The sequence below is a fragment of the Oncorhynchus masou genome, chromosome 14 (genome assembly GCF_036934945.1).
Source record: "Oncorhynchus masou masou isolate Uvic2021 chromosome 14, UVic_Omas_1.1, whole genome shotgun sequence".
In the NCBI taxonomy this organism is placed as follows: domain Eukaryota; kingdom Metazoa; phylum Chordata; class Actinopteri; order Salmoniformes; family Salmonidae; genus Oncorhynchus; species Oncorhynchus masou.
In genome coordinates this window covers 5,365,145-5,386,667 of record NC_088225.1, presented here as the reverse complement: position 1 = coordinate 5,386,667, position 21,523 = coordinate 5,365,145, and the positions used below count along the sequence as shown (strand labels likewise).

General features: G+C 43.6%; 1 protein-coding gene across 1 annotated transcript in view; it reads right to left on the bottom strand.

The window, feature by feature from the left end:
- Positions 1–12,323: 12,323 nt before the first annotated feature.
- Positions 12,324–21,523, bottom strand: part of LOC135554020 (SH3 and cysteine-rich domain-containing protein 2-like) — a 42,938-nt gene continuing 33,738 nt past the window's right edge. Inside the window, exons 6-11 of the mRNA XM_064986014.1 lie at positions 21,153–21,222; positions 20,914–21,002; positions 20,695–20,783; positions 18,248–18,299; positions 17,824–17,961; positions 12,324–17,671 (exon numbers count right to left, since the gene is read on the bottom strand). Coding sequence (XP_064842086.1) covers positions 17,573–17,671; positions 17,824–17,961; positions 18,248–18,299; positions 20,695–20,783; positions 20,914–21,002; positions 21,153–21,222 — 537 coding nt within the window. The 3' untranslated portion in view covers positions 12,324–17,572. The remainder of the gene's footprint in view (positions 17,672–17,823; positions 17,962–18,247; positions 18,300–20,694; positions 20,784–20,913; positions 21,003–21,152; positions 21,223–21,523) is intronic.

Genomic DNA, 21,523 nt, shown 5'->3' with positions numbered 1-21,523 from the left:
TGTGGCTGGTACAGAAATAGACAAAATAACGTATGTACTATAATCTGATCTGTTTGTGATACAGTTTCAGTGTTGCTGTGTAGCTGAGCTGTGCTGTGCCTCCTCCTGTGTGACACTGAAACTGGTCCCTGCGGCGTGTGCTTGCAAGTCCGGTGTCGCGGCCATTTCATTCCGTTTGTCCCCTGCGGCTTGTCTCTCCTCCATAAAGTTAATATATCCTGGTAATATTTGTCTTTGATCAAAAAGAGATGTGCGACAGGACCAGAGGAGAGGGGAGGCAGAGCCACGATCAAAAGATACAACTATCCATTTCTTCCACTGACTGAGATGAGATTGATTACTTTGACAGATTCACTTATTGGAGAATTAAATTATGGATGTGTGTGTGCATGTATTTGTGTATGTGTGTGTGTGTGCGTGTGAGCATGTATTTGTGTATGATGTGTGTGTGAGAGAGAGTTACAGGATTGTGAGAAGTACACATACTGCATTGCATGAGAGCACTGCATTGCATGTGTTACTGTGTGGGTGAAATACGGGGATAGCCTAATGGTATGTTATACAGGAAGAACTCTTTATGCTCCTGTCAGCAGGTGTCAGCCATACAAGCCTGTGCGTGTATGTGAGTATGTGTGTGTGTGTGTGTGTGTGTATGCCAGTATTTGTATGTGTACGTATGTGTGTGTGTGCGTGTGTGAGTATATGCCAGTATTTGTGTGTGTGTGTGTGTGTGTGTGTATGCCAGAATTTGTGTGTGTACGTGTGTGTGTGTGTGTGTGTCTGTGTGTCTGTGTGTGTTTGTGTTTTTATGCCCGGGTGTGCCTATGTGTGTAACCTCCGATTACCTGCTATATTTAGAATATAAACTAATTTAACCAGCATTTAATTGTTGCGTGTGCTTTGAATCTCTGACAAGTTGTTGTTTGCATTGTCTATTGATTGTGCTTCCTCCTATTCAGAGAATGGAAACAGAGAAAATTACATCAAGGGCTATTAGCAGCACCATGCAGGACTGTAGTTGGTCATTTCCCATTTTAAATTACCCATGAGCACCAACATGTGAAGTTGATAGGAGCATGTCAAATCTGGTATCAAATGAAAGATAAGAGTCTGTATCTGTATTTTTGAGAAATTAAAGGCATATATGCATTAAACGCCCTAAGGTCGAATAATCTAATTAGCATAATACAAAAATCCCCATGTATTTTCCCCATTCTCAATCCTCTGCATCCACCTATATCACACTCCCGCATCTGCGGTGAAAGGGGACAGAGCTAGAGCAGTGTTGGTCAGACCATGAGGCATCCCGAAAATCGGTCTTCTCACAAAGCATCTGAATGGAGGCCTACAAACAATTATGACGCCTCTGTGCAAAGGTGAGACTCTCACGAACATGTTGGTTGGTTTGCTCTTGGACCCCCACAGGCCTCACAAAGCTTGTTTGAAGTTCCCCCAGGACCAGTTTAAAAAATGAATGGAAGTACATATGGAGACTGTTCAATGATAAAAAAATATGGGATTAAATACATGTCAAAAAACAAAACAAACGTTTCCTGATCTTTCTTATACACCGCATGACCAAAAGTATGTGGACATCTGCCCATTGAACAACATCTCATTCCAAAATCATTGGCATTAATATGGAGCTGCTATAAAAGGCTTTCCACTAGATTTTGGAACATTACTGCGGGGACGTGCTTCCATTCAGTCTCAAGAGCATTAGTGAGGTCGGGCACTGATGTTAGGTGATTAGGGCAGGCTCGCAGTCGGCGCTCCAATTCATCCCAAAGAGGTTCGGTGGGGTTGAGGTCAGGGCTCTGTGCAGGCCAGTTAAGTTCTTCCACACTGATCTCAACAAACCATTTCTGTATAGATCTCGCTTTATGCACGGAGACATTGTCATGCTGAAACAGGAAAGTGCCTTCCCCAAACTGTTGCCACAAAGTTGGAAGCACAGAATAGTCTAGAATGTTTTTGTATGCTGTAGCGTTAAGATTTCCCTTCACTGGAGCTAAGGGGCCTAGCCCGAACCATTGGAAAACATCCCCAGACAATTATTCATTCTCCACCAAACTTTACAGTTGGCACTATGCATTGGGGAAGATAGCATTCTCCTGGCGTCCGCCAAACCCAGATTCGTCCGTCGGACTGCCAGTTGGGGAAGCGTGATTCATCTCATCCGAAGTTCGCGTTTCCACTGCTCCAGAGTCCAATGGTGGCGAGCTTTACACCACTCCAGCTGACGCTTGGCGTTGCGCATGGTTATCTTAGGCTTGTGTGCGTCTGATCGGCCATGGAAACCCATTTCATGAAGCTCCCGATGAACAGTTATTGTGCTGAAGTTGCTTCCAGAGGCAATTTGGAACTCGGTAGTGAGTGTTGCAACCGAGGGACAGGTGGTCGGTTGCAACAGTGGTCCTGTTCTGTGAGCTTGTGTGGCCTACTACTTCAAAACTGAGCTGTTGTTGCTTCTAAACGTTTCCACTTCACAATAACAGCACTTACAGTTGACAGGGGCAGCTTGAGCAGGGCAGAAATTTGAAGAACTGACTTGTTGGAAAGATGGCATCCTATGATGGTGCCACTTTGAAAGTCACTGAGCTCTTCAGTAAGGTGTCAAGTTCTGACCTTAGTTTGAGTAGTGTGGGTTGTCTATGTTAGTTTTACAATGATTTCCTATTTCTGTGTTTGGCCTGGTATGGTTCTCAATCGATTTTTATACAGCTGTCAGCAACGGGTGTGGCTGAAATAGCCGAATTAGACGGGTTAAAAGGTTTTAGAAATACATCAAAACACAACAATATTGAAGTAAAGACCCCTGCCAACTAATACCAACACATTTCATTTTTGGATACACGTTTTCTAATTTCTCCCCCTCATCACAAGTAACGGTAGACCTATCATTTAGTAATAGTGTTTTTACTGATATCAATTTTGTTAATAAATTAGTAAGTGATTAAAACTAGAAATTGCATTACCAAATCAGTAACGGAATTGAAAAAAAAATCTGTTATGGAATTTCTGCAGTTGAATTGGCTACAATGGGAAATCATAGTAGTCACAAACCACAATTGGGTTCACAAGTTTGGACAGCACAGTACAGCATAGTAGGGTACAGTAGAGTAGAGAAAAGTAAAGTATAGTTCAGTACAGTACCAAACTATCACAATTCCATTACTGCGGAATTGCCCAGTTGTATTGAGTTGAATGGCTCTGTGTTGCACACTCAATTCCATTTCACCCTGAGAGAGAGAGAGGGAGGGAGGGAGAGCGATATGGAGATGGAGAGTGGAAGATATATATATATATATATATATATATATATATATAGAGAGAGAGAGAGATGGGGCACTGTTTTTTTGTCTCTAATCACTCACTGTAATGAACGAGAGATAAGGAGAGAGGAAATGTACTACACTGTGTAAGCACAAGCTAATAACAATGACACAACACTCCTAAAGTCCCAGAGAGATGGACACTGAGTGTGTTGCGTGTCCGTGTACATGTGCTTGCAGTTCTGTGTCTCCGTATGTGTGAGTGTGTATTGGAGAAAGTCGTGTCAGTTAATAACCTTCTCCTCCCTTTTAGCGTTCTCCTCTCACTCCTCTCATTCCTTCTTGTCCTCTGGCGTTTGATCTGCTCTCCCTCCTCCTCTGTTCCATTTTCACGGCCCCCTTTCTTTGGTGATGAAACGCTTCTTCTCGTGAATGCGGAGCCCTGTGATCAAGTCTGTGTCCTCCAGTCATCCACAAATGTGCGCGCCCGTGCACACACACACCCACCCGACAAACCCACCCACACACACACACACACACTCTCTCTCTCTGATGGAACAATGTGGAGGCTGAGAGAACAGGAGAAAGGGGGAATGTACAAAAAGGTGAAAAGAGAGTGTAGAAGACAAACATGCCGCACTACACCCGATGATGTGCCATCCGTCAATTTGTCCAGGCTCTCCAGCATCTAGGACAGAACAGACACAAGCACACAAACAAGCTATTCGTCTGTCCAGCCATCCGCTGCTTTCAAATCAGTGCCAAAAGGTTGTCAGACAGTGATGGTAATGACTGCATGAGGCCTTTTGAATAGCGATTTCAGACATTTCTTTCAGGGGCCACAAACAATCTGTCTGTGTGGGGGCTGACCAGCACTGACACCACCGTGCAATCTATCAGACACAACCAGAGTCATAAAGCCCGATAATTGCCACTCGCTGTCTGTTGTAGTACCTTTAGAGTCAGGAGATGAGCCATTATTAATGAATCATTTCATATTCAGTGCCCTCTCCTCTCCTTCCCTCGCCTCTCACACCCTCCTCTCCTCTTGCTCCCCCTTCCCCTCCCCCTCGTCTCATCACCTAATGTGTCGGGGTGAATATAGATGAAGGCTTAACGGAGAACTCCTTTCAATAACTCCGATCATAAGTCCCATCAAGAGAAGGACCATATTACAGTTTTTCTCAATTGCTAAAACACAATTTCTGAAACCTTGCTCCATTTCCTGAAAACATTAAACACAAAACCTCATCTTCAAGCACTATTTACATAACCTCTGACTCCTCTCGCAAAATGAAACATTCGCCTCAAAACAGTTTTACCTGTGTTCAAAATCAAACACTGCTCTCAAATCATAAACAAAGTTATCAAAATTATATACACTCTCAAGCAGTCAGTTAACAATACACCGAAAAATAGAAAACACATTGTTCAAAACATACAATTCTCAGGGAGAAGTACATTTTTAATCCAAAAAAATATTCCTATTTTTCCATCATTGTCTTTTGATGAACGAAAACATGTTCTATCATAGTAGCTCAAAATTGATCAGAAATTACTACTCTGCTTTGCTCTTTGCAATGTTGTTTTTTGTTCTTCCTCCTCCTTGTACCCCTATTTTTACAGTACTGTACCCTGCATCTCACAAACGTGTCCTTTGTCTCTGTGATACTGTAATTATTGTTCTTTGTTGATAAGAACCTGCAACCAGTCAAAATCTATTGAGCAGTCAGTACTGTTACAGTTTCTCAGTCGCTTTGCTGCATTTCTTAGATCAAAAGTGCAATTCTTGATACTACTTGTACAAATTCCAAATCATCTAGTCACTTGTGCACATCATTAAAGCAATTTCTTATTCCTTTGAACAAATTGCAATTGATAATGTACAAGTGTCAGCTTTTTTCCACATTATCAATTGCTCATGTCATGTTGATCAAAATATAGTAGATGGTTCTCTGTTGAATAGTCTTACCCCTCAAAACATCTAGGCATTAGTTCCTTGCATAAGCCATTACATGCAAAATTGTTGAACTATTTGTCATAAACTGTCAAGCATAGTTTTACACATTTCTATTAGACCTTTTGTACAAAAACGTGAATTGATGAATCGTGCAGGTGAAATTGACCCTCACTCATGAAGGAATGTAAAGTGTTAGTTCAACCAACAATCAACCAGTTGTCTAAATTGCTCAAATGAGCATCTCATGAAGAATCAATTGGCAAGCATATATAGACAGACCACAACACAGAGTTGCAATTTTCCAATAATGGATGGACCAGGAAACGAACAGGGTCAACAGCCAAGAGGAGGAAGAAGAGGAGCAAGGATGCGTGGTGGAAGGCAAAACAGAGGAAGAGGCAGAAGAGGACATAGGCGCATATCTGATGACATAAGGGCCACTATTGTAGACCATGTTGTCAATCATGGCCTTACAATGGCTGAGGTGGGTCGAAGGGTGCAGCCAAATATTGGGAGATCAACCGTGTCCTCAATAGTTCAAACGTTTCGAAGAGAGAACAGGTATGTCCACCAATGTACAGTGCACTGTTACTGTATATAAGCAGTATACTGTATACTTCCTACAATGCTTCATATTAGAATAGTCCACTTGTATTTCACAGCATACAGAAATATACTCTACACAGATACATACTGCACCTTACATGCACCCACCTGTATGATTTACAGTAAAATGTGTGTTCGCATAGTTTGTCTATGTGAAAGTGTGCCATGCATCACTGCATTTTTCCCCACATAGGACTGCAAGATTACCTCAAACCGGTGGCAGAGGACACCTTTTCACACCTCAACAGGAGGAGGCTATTTGCACCATGGACCGAGCAAACAATGCCATGAGACTCAGGGACCATTATAGAAGACAACGATGTCTTTGAGAACATCCATACTATTACGGCTTTCTAGGTGTGAAGGAGAGTCGGACCAAAATGCGGCGTGTAGATTACGTTTGTTTATTAAACATGGATCGCAAAACACGAATCAATTACAAACACTACAAAACGAAAACCGAAACAGCCTATACTGGTGTAAATAAACACAGAACAAGGACATCAGGACACTAAGGACAATCACCCACGAAACACTCAAAGAATATGGCTACCTAAATATGGTTCCCAATCAGAGACAACGATAAACACCTGCCTCTGATTGAGAACCACTTCAGACAGCCATAGACTTAACTAGAACACCCCACTAAGCTACAATCCCAATACAAACACACCACATACAAAAACCCATGCCACATCCTGACCAAATAAATGAAGACAAACACAAAATACTTCGACCATGGCGTGACACATACGGTTAGCATCTCAACCATCGACAGGGTGCTGCATAGAAACCAGATGAGTATGAAACAGCTGTACCGTGTACCATTCCAAAGGAATGAGGACAGAGTTAAGGAGCTACGGTACCAGTATGTACAGGTAAAACATATATCTATGTAACTACTTTACAGCAACATTTTATAGTGATACGTAGTACAGTAAGCATAAACTGCACACATTTCCATTGCTGTGGAAGGAACATGCAATATATGTACATTTTATGTTACTCTTCCTTCCCAAAACAAATTCAACTGTGTGTTCTGGGATATAGCGTATAATGGAGTTGGAATCAAGTGAACCCTCTCACAACTTTGTATACGTGGATGAGGCTGGCTTCAACCTGACCAAATGCAGAAGGCGGGGTCGGAATATCATCGGTCACAGAGCTACTGTGGATTTGCCAGGCCAACGGGGAGGAAATATCACCACTATTTCGGAACATGGTGTCCTAACCCATATCCCACTTATAGGGCCATACAACACCCAGCATCTACTCAACTTTTTAGAGACTCTCTACAGGGCTCTCATCCCTGATGATGAGAGGGGTTTGGTTAGAGAGGTTTTGCCAAAGTATGTGGTCATTTGTGATAATGTGAGTTTCCATCGATCAAAAATCATAAGGCAATGGTTTGTGACCCACCCGATGGATGCTCATAGAATTCCTCCCACCTTATTCACCATTCCTTAACCCAATTGAGGAGTTATTTTCAGCATGGAGGTGGAAGGTGTACAATCGTCAGCCACACACAGAGATGACCCTGCTGGCTGCAATGGATGCAGCATGTGAGGACATCATTGTAGACGCCTGTAGAGGATGGATAAGGCATTCCAAAAGATTCTTTCCACGTTGCATTGGAAGGGAAAATATCCGGTGTGATGTGGATGAGAATATGTGGGCCGACAGACAGGAACGTCTGGATGTGTAGAGGCAGCACAACAGTGCTGCGGGCAAAGTTGTGCCTTAGGGTGGTTTCCTGTGTTTCTTTCTAAAAAAAATGTTTTTCCTTTGTGCCCCTTGGGTTGTCCAGTCTCTTTCAATCAATAACCCACATACAGTAATGTGTAAATAGTACTGTTGAAATTGATATATGCCATAGAAATTTTCAATACAGTAACTGTCATCCAAACTGTAGCCTAATGTTAAAATCAGGTAATACTGTCAAAGTACACAGTTACATTGACAACATGCCTAAACATTTTGACGACCTTGTTCGTGAACAATGACTCAATGACTTATCATTCTGATGACACTGACATGATCATTGGCATTAATATTTACTTTTGAGAGATGTACTAAGGATTTTTAGTGACTGACGAGCTTTAGAAACATATCTATTGTATATTGCAGTTTGTACAAATTGTTCTGAGAAATGCACTTATTATTTTGCACATGTTATGGTGATGTGAAAAATGCACCAAAGTGACTGAGAAAAACTAATAAATGGAAAGCACAATGTTCAGGGCCATACAATGTGTCCATTGTACAGTATACAGCCTACAATGCACTGTACTACAGTATCCATTCTCAGACTTTCTCCTTCCCACCTTCGACAACCTGTTTTCTCTCTGAACTGGCTTATATTGGTTGTGTCGAATCATTTGAAACAGGTTAAATCAATTTTGAGTGGTGGTGTTCAATCAATGACAAGTCTTCTCTATTTGTATTTGATTGTTGCCACTTGTGTTTACCAGTATGGATGACATGTACATTAGAGTGCCGAATGTGTTTTGAGAATGAGAATGTGTTTAGAGTTTTGCTGACAAGTCTAAGCGAGATCTGCAAATGGTGTTTTACCATGTGAAATGGTTTAAGGTATTGACAACAGACTGTGTTTTACCATGTGAAATGGTTTAAGGTATTGACAACAGACTGTGTTTACCATGTGAAATGGTTTAAGGTATTGACAACAGACTGTGTTTTACCATGTGAAATGGTTTAAGGTATTGACAACAGACTGGGTTTTACCATGTGAAATGGTTTAAGGTATTGACAACAGACTGTGTTTTACCATGTGAAATGGTTTAAGGTATTGACAACAGACTGGGTTTTACCATGTGAAATGGTTTAAGGTATTGACAACAGACTGGGTTTTACCATGTGAAATGGTTTAAGGTATTGACAACAGACTGTGTTTTACCATGTGAAATGGTTTAAGGTATTGACAACAGACTGCATAATTAGCTAAATGAGTCCAGGCAACTGAGAACTTTGTTCAGCCAAATGGGTTTTAGTGTTTTAGCAATTGAGAACCTGTAACTATGAACAAGAGAGTGAGTCAGTCGTTCCCAGTCAGCAGTGATGAATCACAGGACGAGAGGGGGAAGGGAAGAGAGAGAGAGAGAGAGAGAGAGAGAGGAAGGGAGAAAGAAGGAGACTGATGTGAAGGAGAGAAACAGACATTGAGAGAGATGATGAATTACTACCGTAGTGGTGGCTCTTCTGGGTCAGGACAGAAACTTACACTGAGTGTATTAAAGGAAAACTCCACCCAAAAACTATATTTTGGTATTCGTTTCATTAGTCCATAGTCCCAAAATGTTTTGCTTGTCAGCAGTCAAGTTTTCAAAATATACAACTTTCAAAATACAGAAATCAACCCAACATCATGTATTTTGGGGACGATTTCTGTATTTATATATTTTTTTTGTATTTTAATCCACTTTTCTCCTCAATTTCGTGATATCCAATTGTGATCCCATTAGAATCTTGTCTCATCGCTGCAACTCCTCAACAGGCTCGGGAGAGGCGAAGGTCAAGTCATGCGTTCTCCAAAACATGACTCACCAAACTAGGCTTCATAACACCCGCTGGCTTAACCCAAAAGCACCAATGTGTCGGGTGGAGACAATGTTCAACTGACGACCAAAGTCAGCCTGCAGTCGCCCGGCCCGCCATAAGGAGTCGGTAGAGCGTGATGAGCCAAGTAAAGCCCTCCCCTAACCCGGACAACTGTGCACCGCCCTATGAGACTCCCGGTCACAGCCAGTTGTGACACAGCCTGGGATCGAACCCAGGTCTGTAGTGACACCTTAGACCACTGTGCCACCCGGGCTGCCGAGTTCTGTATTTTGAAAGTTACATATCTTGAAAACTTGATTGCTGACAAGCCAAACAGTTTGGACTAATGAAACAAATACCAAAATATCAGTTTTGGGTGTAATTTTCCTTTAAGAACAACTGCTCTTTCCATGACATACACTGACCAGGTGAATCCAGGTGAAAGCTATGGTCTCTCCCTCCCCTCCCGGAGGACCTGAACCCTGGGACCATGCCTCAGGACTACCTGGCCTGATGACTCCTTGCTGTCCCCAGTCCACCTGGTCGTGCTGCTGCTCCAGTTTCAACTGTTCTACCTGCGGCTATGGAACCCTGACCTGTTCACCGGACGTACTACCTTGTCCCGGACCCACACTCTTTCCGACTCTCTCTCTAACGCACCTGCTTTCTCAAACTCTTGAGTGCTCGGCTATGAAAAGCCAACTGACATTTACTCCTCAGGTGCTGACCTGTTGCATCCTCTACAGCCACTGTGATTATTATTATTTGACCCTGCTGGTCATCTATGAACATTTGAACATCTTGGCCATGTACTGTTATAAATCTCCACCCGGCACAGCCAGAAGAGGACTGGCCACCCCTCAGAGCCTGGTTCTTCTCTAGGTTTCTTCCTAGGTTCCTGCTTTTCTAGGGAGTTTTTCCTATCCACTGCATTGCTTGCTGTTTGGGGTTTTAGGCTGAGATTCTGTATAGCACTTTGTGACATCTACTGATGTGAAAAAGGGCTTTATAAATACATTTGATTGATTGATTATTAATGTCACTTGTTAAATCCACTTCAATCAGTGTAGATGAATGGGAGACAGGTTAAATAAGGATTTTTAAGCTTGAGACATGGATTGTGTATGTGTGTCAGAGGGTGAATGGGCAAGACAAAAGATTTAAGTGCCTTTGAAGGGGGTATGGTAGTAGGTTTCTCACGCTCAACAATTTCCTGTGTGTATCAAGAATGGTCCACCACCCAAAGGACATCCAGCCAACTTGACACAACTGTGGGAAGCAGTGGAGTCAACATGGGCCAGCATCCCTCTGGAAGTCTTTCCACACCTTGTAGAGTCCATGCCCCGACAAATTGAGACTGTTCTGAGGCAAAAAAAACCAAAAAAACAATTCTTAATGTTTTGTACACTCAGTTTACTACACCTAAGGTGAAAACATACACTATCTTGGCCTTAAGATCAGGCTTTGCACAGGGAAGCAAACTTTCTTCAGAAAGCCTTCTATCTACCTTAGTAGGGTTCCCAGGCTAGCTTTGCCCTATCACGCTCACAGAAATCCGAAGATCAATTGGTACAGCGGACAGCCTGTTTATTCCCCCCGGGAGACGTGTCCTGCATACATGTCATTCATTCATTTTGCTTTGTAAAGTTATGAACAAACATGGACCCATCAGGACTCCCAAAAACCAGGGGATGTTTGACAGTCGGTGACAGAACATAGAGCTTGTGATTAATTTATTTTCACTCGTTCACACTTTATTTGGATTGTCTGGAATCTTATACTATCGACTAACTATCTGTTGATAAGCAACTGCTTGCTAAGGTTACGGTTAGAATGAAGGTTAGGGTAAGGCTTAAGGTTAGGATAAGGGTGAAGGTTAGGGTTAGTTGAAATGTTACTGATAGTCTGTAGAGCATCTACAGATGGACAATCCAAATAAAGTGTTACCTTTCACTCTGATATGGAGCTTCCTCTGGCACCTCTCCCCCCCCCCCCCCACTCTCTTCCTCCCTCTCTCTTTACCTCCGCTTCGCTCTCTCTGGCTTGTCAGAGCTCTTCCTTTCAGCAGCCTCGTTGTAAACTAGGAAACGACACAACAACCCCTTACGATTTGTGTTCCTTGCATAAGCATCAACATATTTAGTCCCTATATTTGCGTTTGTGACTGACTGTGTGTGGGTGGGTGCCATTAAGTAGTGTTTCACTCAGCATGCCTCCCTCCATGCTCTGCTGCTTATACACCAATTAGACAGATGATGGTTACTACAGGCAGACAAGAGGACACCAAAATACCCCTGCTGCTACACACACAGGCATACACACATACTGTGCACACACACACACCCTCTCTCTCTCTAATGTAACAGTGGAGGCTGAGAGAATAGGAGAAAACACACACACTCATACTAAGGCACACACACTAGAGAAAGGCCAGATTGCAGTCATTGGTAGTTATAAAAGTAGGCCCCATTTCAGTAAAGTGTTTGTTATCCTTGTACTTAAACAAGGAGTCTGGAATACCATTGTCTTTTCCAAACCTACTGGATTTCTGCACACTATCCTACCCTGCAAAATGAAGTGTGGAGGTTCTTTCACAAAATAAATAGGTGTGTTGGAGGAGAATGCAATGCATGAAATGTTGTACCTGATTTTCCCTTGTGAAAAATGCATCAAAACATTTAACAACGTCCATTTATTATAAGCCACATAATAAATCACATTTCCTGTTGCTGCGGGATTATTTTCCTGCTGTAGCGAACTGTCTCAAATTAAGGTCCGACGTCTGTAGAGCGGAAGTGAGTGAGAACGACTGAGTGAGAGCGAAGAGAGAGCAAGGTGGTGCTGGTATGGTGCTGGTATCACAGAGTAATGTGGCTAGACGAGGGAGAATGAGAGCAGAGGCAGTTACTCACACAACACCAGAGTTTCATTCAAGGTTAAAGAGTTTTTAATTTTTTATTATTGAGGCATGTGTTCTTCCAGTGATATTAACTAAGGCTATATCCCGCACACACACACACACACTAAAACATACACTTACTGTGCAGAGCCTTGTTTCCCAGAGCCTTCATCTTGACAGATCAGATCGTTAGAACTTTCTAGACGATGTGTCTTTAGTAGCCGAGGTGTTTTGCCAGAGCCTTCGTTAGTAATGTGGCTCTTAAAAACCTTTTGCAGACCACTCGTGCCCAAAGTGCCCTTCTGCGTCACGTTATTCACAGATCTCCTGCTAAACATCTGGATTCTATCTGTCTGACTGTGACTGCTGATAACTTCAAAACGAAGTTGACTACAAATACAAAGTTACCAAAGTATTTGTTACAAACAAGTCAAGGATACAATTGTGTTTCAAATGAAAAGCGAGATGACTGCTTTAAAAGACACATAGGTTACATGGCTATTTCAATTATACTGAAATGCATTTAATGTTCATTCAATTCAGTTCTATTTTGCTACTAGGCTACTATCTGTAATTTTTTGCCTCAATGTGTTTAATAATGAGTGACAACACTTGTGCAGTGATTTAGTGCATTATTATTGGGGAAGCATAATAAGCCGCATCAATAGCTTAGCCAATCAATAGCCAAACTGTAGGTGGTAATATCTCATAGGAAGTGATCCATCATCAGGATTGTGGGATAATTATAATTCTAATGTTAAGGTAAGATTTGAATAAAGAAAGATGATTTGAGGGTGCTGCTTTTCTTTTGATCCAATCAGTATCGACACATGGTCTAATGACGCGAGCGGTATGCCTCTCGACATGCTTGTTTGGGAAACACTCTTAAAAGGAGACTGCACTTCCTAATTTGGCCTTGTTCTGGATTTGGTTCATTAGCAAATGCTAGCGGCCATGACTGAATTCAAACGTGAGGTGGTTTAATGTGGGTGTCTTGTGTGTTCGCAGGTGGGAATAGTTAGCCAAATTATTTAGCCAATCAGCTTCAGCTAATCGGGGAAAAAAATGGTTTGACTTTGGACAGCCTATCTCTGGGGATAGTTACGGATATCAATAAATCACACAAATGTAAATGGGACAATATTTTCATGTTGCATATTATTATTTTGTCTCAGTAGCTCTTTCATGCAGTCAAATTACCTAGTGGCCTCATGAGTGGAATGTTATTCATATTTTTTCATAATTTCACAATAAATCAACATTATTTTGAAAAAACTTCTGAAAATTCTGTTTCTATATCAAAAAGTGTTGTTACATTTCAGTATTCTGTGATGTATATAGCGTGTAATATTGGGATGCAAACTCAAAATGGAATACATTTCAACTCTATATCTGACAAGGTAAAAGCGTCTTCTTATTTTTAAGCCCATAACCATGTGTGTGAGGTGTATACTTTGTTTCTACGCAGATTTGTTTAAGACGACCAAGAAACACTCTGTGTGACCCTGATTTAGCCCACTGCAGTAAAAGGTTAAATGCTTGCAATATTTGTATATTAATTTTTACAATTGGTTTGAGTTTTTTAAGTCATTGAAATTTGGAGCTATTAAAGTTTTAAAATATTGTCCCAAAATTGTGTAATTTACTGACGGTCCCTAACTTGCCCCATAGGGATATTGACTGTCAAACCAAATTGACCATGGGCATTATGATCAGGTCGCGTGCAGCGTCGCTTTGAATAGATGATTACTTGTGTGCTGCTATCTATGGGCAAGATATAAAAAATAAAACATGAAAAACTGTTCCTGTACCCTTCATTCGGTGACATACCATTTATGACCAACATTTCAGAGGAAGTAGCTCTTTAAAAAGTTGGTCAAATCATCGTAATGCTTAAGTTACATCGCAACTGGGAAACGAGGTCAGGGCCTGTACACAGAAATGCTACACGAAGAGTGACTCAAACAGGGTCCACAAAGGGTGACAGACTCTTAAGTCTACATGAACACACCGATAATGTACATCTTATGTGAAAATTCGGTAGAGAATAAGCTAACGAACAATTAATCCAGTTATACACCCAGTGACTATACTGTGGTCTTGTTAGCTCCTGGTCTGGGACTGTGAGGACCAGAGAAGTCCTTGCTACACATAGGAACACATGGACCCAATGGAAGGAAAATACAATATTCATCACAGTCTGTGAAACTTCATCCATCCACACACACAGAGGATATAGACGCAAAGATGATCATATTATCATGCACAATGTGAGGAACAAAACATGAAATAATGGGTGCGTTCGTAAGTTCGCTCTGCCTATCTACACTGATTTCAGAGCACTCTCGTCAGTGTGCCAGAGCATAAATGATGAATTTACGAACACGCAACACCCGTTGAATATGGCCGGCGTCAGTAAACGTCGGCAAAGAAAGCGTAATTAAATTGTTGCCGGCAGAACAGTTACAGTCACCAACACTCTGGATAACATGAAAACAGCCTAACCAGCTCTGCTAGGGCGAGTAAACTGGTCAGAGTGAGGTGTTCTCTCATTCGTGTCTGTAAGTAGCTAGCAAGTTAGCTTGGGTGCTTGACTGTCAATCTGACAACAATCTGAATTTACGAACGCCCAGAGCGCACTCTGGCACTCCAGATTGAATTTACGAACGCACCCAATATGTTCATCATCGTACTTATTTTACACTTCCGATGACTTACTGTATATACTGCATTCTTATACTACAGGAAGAGGGAGGGGACATGTTATTGGCCGTTAATGCCAACAGTGTGACCGCTACGTGCTGCAACTCAGCAAGTAGATATCTGTCTAAATCAATAAATGATCAGTACATTATGGAAACGTTGAAATCCAACCCATTATCCTATCATTAAACATGCTTACATCTACAAAGAACAATCCAGCCACCCTTCCCACTAGCAGCAAAAATGCCCAATAGTGTCAGAGACAGAGGGAAAGCGAGTGGGGAATGGAGAGAGAGAGAGATGGACTGACATTTGATCAATGTTGAATTGGTCATCCATAGACAAAGAAACCTGCATACAGACACATTGATTCATGATGGTTCAACACCTGGGTCAACCCCTTTTGTCTACATCCCTCCCTGTCCCTCCATATCCCTCGCTCCCTGTCCCTCCATATCTCTCGCTCCCTGTCCCTCCATATCCCTCGCTCCCTGTCCCTCAGACCAGCGGGACCATGTCCGGTGGTCACACTTACAAGGTCTGTTTATGTGGTTTTCCAGCCGACTGGCTCTTGGCTGTTGTTTGTTTACCAGCGGTGAACCAAACAGACGAGTCAAAAGACACGAAAACACTTCCCAAGTCTTCCACGGCTCCTCAGTGCCCGTCTGCTAAATTGGCCAGAAAATTGAAACAAATTTAGAGCAGTTAAAAAAAATGTGTTGTTGCTCCATTTGTTTCTTCTTTTTTTTTAAAAACAATGTCTCTATTCATAGATGTTTTCTACAGTCTAGGCTATTCAAACACTACTGAGGGAGAGAACAAAAAACACTGAAGTATTTATGTAAGTATTCACCGCCCCAATCTAATGTTGTCTCTTGTATTTTTCATAAATAGGACATAGAAAAACACATTCTCTGAAGTGTGCGACTGGTTGACCTGTACAATAGAATGACGTGGCTTACATCCATGACCTACTGGAACCTGCCAAGTGCGAGGTCAAATGTCAGTGAGTCAGCCAGTGAGTCAGGATCTGAGAGAGTGTGTGTCGAAATAGACCTAGTTTGTCCTGTCCTCTGCTGGCTGTCTGGTCGGTCTGAGCAGGGTGTACTCTGCCCAGTGTCACCCACCCACCTGCCCGTCCATCCGTCCTTGCAGAGCAGTTAAGTTCTGTGCCAGTCTAAATTAAGCTGAAGTCAAATCCCAGCCAAGGGACCAATGTGATAGCTGAGAAAGATGGGAGAGGGAAGGAGAGATAGAGAGACCGAGAGCGTCAGAGAGAGACCGAGAGCGTCAGAGAGAGACCGAGAGCGTCAGAGAGAGACCGAGAGAGAAAGAGAGAGAGCGACAGAGAGAGAGAGAGAGAGAGACCGAGAGCGACAGAGAGAGAGAGAAGGTGGACCAAAGGAACAGGGGAGAGAAAACGCGAGCACCGAAACCTACAACCATCGGCGGTATCTTGAACATCTCACTGAGACCGACATTGAAACAAGTGCCTCCTTCAGCATGCAATTATCTCCTTCACGGTCACCTCTTTAATGAATGACTGTGATCATAGTGGGCGTCCATCTGTGATGCTGCCATCAGGAGTGTGACACTTGTTCTAGTTCATCAGAGAAAGAACAAATGTTTTCTTCCATGCAGTGACCAGGAACATTACCCCCACACACAACACAAGTACATCCTCCTGATTAAGGCAACATATACTAATACTAGGTTCTGTTTGCTCCTGGCAGAACTCGGCTTGGTGTCCGCGCACGACTGTGCTCTCATACGCCCTTAAAGGACCTTCATTTGAAAACACTACAGTTGACCAATGACAGACGAAAGGGCGTAGACGTCGGCTACTGAACTTCAACTTGCCCCAATAAAAAATGTTGTGTGAGCGAACAGACAAAAAAAAAAAAAAACCTGCCAAACACCAAAACGAACAAAAACGGCACACCTTTGAGTCATTATATATGCGCGAAACAGAACGTGCCACGTTTCGACTGTATAGTGTGCGACGGCCTTAATCCTGCATTCTTCAGCCTCGTGATATCCAGCCATAGAGGACAGTGAAAAAGAACTGGTCAAATCACACACAGAGAGACCAGACTCATCAGACAGAAAATAGTCTCCTTCCATCCTGAGGGAAGTTACTGGAGTCCACAGCAGCCAGTCCTTCAGTCCTAAAACTCTTACCCCTGTGGTGTGGACTACAGACCAACCCAGCTCACTAATAGACTAAGGTACATTACAGCAGGAAAACATGGGGTACTGGGGTCTTAGATAGTCCTCCACAACACCTAGGCCAACCCACTGTGGAAGGGAAGCCAACCCTTTCAAGTCTGGGTTGTCAGCTACATTGGGGTGGAGGAGACAAGGTCAGCAAGGATAAAGCTGAGGCATCCTCCACAACACCTGGAATTCACAAGCTGAACTATCACGGCTCCCCACTCAGTTTAGTAGGGTGGTGTGCCTCACGATGGTGGTGTTGGGGGACCCCCGGACTGGCTGGTCCTCCTCAGGGGTGTGTGGGGAGGTTACAGGTAAGAGAGAGAGAGAGACGGGGGGCTGGTGTTGAGACAGAGGTTAGATCTCCTCAATGGATTTAGCAGGGACCAGTCCTCTCTTCTTCCCACTGCTCAGCTTCAGGAAACCCTCACTGTCCTCACTCTTCCCCACACAGATCTGAGAGAGAGAGAGGGAGAGAGAGAGAGAGAGAGAGAGAAGGGTGTTTAGGAAGGTTCAAATAGAAAGGCAGTGGAAGCAGACAAGAAATAGATCGTTTTGGCACAACTACAGGGCAAAGGAAGAAAGACAAGACAAAATGAATGTCTCACCTGATCCTCCTTCACTGGCATGTGGCCCATCCCTCGGCTGGCAGGGACAGGCTGGGTGACCCTCCACACCCTCTCCCCTGGGCGCACCCTCTGAACGAAGTTAGCAGGGAAGAAGCCCACCTTGTCTCCACTCTTTCCCTGCCACACAGATGACACGTAGAGTAAATGTGACATATATTCAAATAAATACAAATAAATACTCATTACCGAGTCAATAAAAAGCTCTTTCGGGTCGCAACGCTAGTTTAATTCATTATGTTTCTCTCTTAAAGTGATTTTCTGATGAAATTATACTTCTATTTCTGACTGCCTGGATGTTTAGGAGAGGCAAACAATATGGCAGGGGATATAGTTCATACTCACACGCCTAACTAACTCACTCACACACACACATTTACAGTGGTGTAGATTATTCATTGCCCACCTTCCACCACTCTTCATTAGAATCATCAGTGACCAGCACCCGATCACCAGGCCTGAGAGAGAGAGAAAGAAAGACAGAGAGGAAGATAAGGGAAGGGGGTGAGGAGGGAAGAGGAAAAGCAGGGAGGGAGAGAGGACATGAAAAGCCAGCATTGAAAAAAAGTGAAGAGAACCATACAGGGAGAGTGTGTCCATGATTTCAAACAAACGTGACCAGAGTATACTGTAGACTGAGTGAGTACTGTACTCTGTGGTGTATCTTTGCACACAGCATGCTACCCTCCCATGACTCAGAGGTGTCAGCTGGTATCCTAGAGGTTAAGCGCGTCGGCCCATAAACCCGAAAGGTCGTTGGTTCAATTCCCCGCGCCGACTAGGTGAAAAATCTGTTGTTGTGCCCTTGATCAAGGCACTTAACCCTAATTGCTGTGGATAAGAGCATCTGCTAAATTAATCAAACGTAGGTAAGGAACAGGTGACTTTGATTCCTACACAGAATAATGACGTTGAAAATATCATTGGCTGTTTAACAGACGTAATAGCACCAATCAGTGGCAAGCACAGTGTCTGACAAACAGTGACTGTCTTTCTCCCACTCTATGTTTCTCTTACTCACAGACACACGCACCCACGTATGTATGCACGCAATTTACACATACACAATAACTCACAACTCACAGACCCCCCCCCCCAAAAGGAAACACACGCACACATGCATGTACAGCATAGATCTGTCACAACGACCGTAGAAGCGCGTAACAGACAGTTATGGATGAAGGCTGACATGAAAATAAAACAAGCGCTTAAAGAAAACACATTATTAAGGTGATTTCGTTTTTTTTGCGGAGCGAACAGCTGACTGGAGACGGGGCGGCAGGGCAGTGGTGCGGTTGACTCTTAACAACGCAATGAGACTTTGTTTCTCCTTGCCGAAGCAAGCAAGGTGTTGTAGCAAACGAGTCTTCAGTTGCCTAGGCTGTTTGATACTGTGACAGAAGACCTTCCATGGCGATGTAGATGTTGACTGACGTGGCTCATGCGATGTAATGCATTTTTTTGTAATGTCAGTTGAGTTGAATCAACAAATCACAGCACAAATTGACGGGTACTTCCTGCTTTTACCTCCACCCATTATGCCCCCATTGACTTGAACGGGGACGCCCACTCTATCAATTATATTTCTATGGCAGCATATGCAGCCAGAGAGCAGAGGAAAGGAGAAAATGTGTATATATATATATTTTTCCCCAGGCTACTTGAACAGTTAATACGGTGACCGCGGTCATTTGGCTGGCCAATTACCATCACCCAAAATTCCATGACGTCACAGCCCACAAGCACACAGCACTTAAAAACACGAATCAGACTCATGTACACAGACTATCTAGTATCCACTGTCCTAAATACCGAGCTAGTGTACTGTACTGTCCTATATACACAGAGCTACATTACACAAATTCTCTTTATGGAGTCCCTTGGGTGTCTGCTCTGCTCTCCCTGCTGCCCTATTTGATCGTCCTGGCCTGTCACACACACACACACCCGTGAGACACCAGGTGGCTGTGAGCCATCTCCATGGCGATGCACCTCTTTATTACCTGCACCCACAGCTCCCCTCTCTCCCTAACACACACCCTGACCTTTATACTCTTCTATCTTTCCTTCCTCCTCCTCTTCCTCTCACTCCCTTCTACCCTCTCTCTGTTTTTTCTCCTCTCCCTCTGTGTCTGTTTCAAGCTGTTCTCTCCATCTAGTCCCTCCATATTTCTCCTCATCCTTTCATCTCTAATTCATTTTCAGTCTTTATCACTCAGCCCCTCCCTAAAGCTGACTGTGTGTATTTTCTGGGCGGTAATTGTCGTTGTGTTTGATATTTAGCAGGCTGCACCTCCTTTTTTTTCTCCCCAATTTCGTGGTATCCAATTGGTAGTTACAGTCTTGTCTCATCGCTGCAACACCCACACGGACTCGGGAGAGGCGAAGGTCGAGCGCCATGCGTCCTCCGAAACGCAACCCAACCTAGCCGCACTGCTTCTTGACACAACACACATCTAATCAGCCGCACCAATGTGTCGGAGGAAACACCGCGCACACCTGGCGACCTGGTCAGCACCCACTGCGCCCGGCCCGACACAGCAGTCGCTAGTGCGCGATGAGACAAGGATATCCCTGCCGGCCCTGGGCCAATTGTGCGCCGCCCCATGGGCCTCCCGGTCGCGGCCGGCTGCGACAGAGCCTGGGCTCGAACCCAGAATCTCTGGTGGCACAGCCTTAGACCACTGCGCCACCCAGGAGGCCCCATGCTGCACCTCCTTAAGGGTTCCTTCACATTGTCCCTTCTACAGATGGCGTTCAAAGGACGTTTGAATCTCGAAGAAATGACAGCTGGGACGGACACACAGAGGCACACAACAAACCCACACAAACAGACCCCATTCCACCCCTCACTCTAGTCCGAGGTCGTTGTGCTCCTGAGGCAGGAACTTGAAGAGCGCTACATACGTGTGGATGGAGTGAACCTCAATACGCCTGGGAACCTGGATGGACACAGACAGGGAGAAGGAATACAGACGGAAAAACGTTTTAGTTAAATATAGTGTCTCTGAACATAAGGTCAGCTAGCAGGAAAAGGACTGTGTGTGTGTGTGTGTGTGTGTGTGTGTGTACCTTCACACTGGTTTCCTCTACAGGCTCCTGGAGCTGCTCGCTGCCCCCACCCTCTGGTTCAGCCTTCTCGTTTTCACACGGAGGCAGATCTGACAGACAAGGAGATGGGTCACTCAGCCTGAACAATCAGGTCAGACAGCAAGCAAGGATGTACATACTCAAGATACACACACATAAATACATTAGGGCACACACACGCAAACAGACACACACACACACACACACACTCGTGTTCTTACCCCCTGTCTCCTGTGGCATCTCCTCCTCCATGCTGTACTGCCTCTGCTCCCCCTCCTCTCCTCCTTCACCCTGAGAAAAGAAATGGAAAAAGAGGGATTCAAGACAACAAATCATAGAGGAAGTGAGAGACAGAGTGAGAGAGGACAAACTCGGGACACATCGAGACACTAAATGTGTTTCTGTGGTTTTCTATGTCAAAACTTTTCCCGCCAACCAGTAATCCCAGCAATTCTCCCTTACTTCAACTAGCATTCTTACCTACAATATATCTCTATGACTCAGAGCCTGAGAATCTGCTCTCAGTCAACTTACCTGCTAAAATAAGGTTTCATTTGTATTATTTTTTTAAACAGTCTCCCTGTTGTACAGA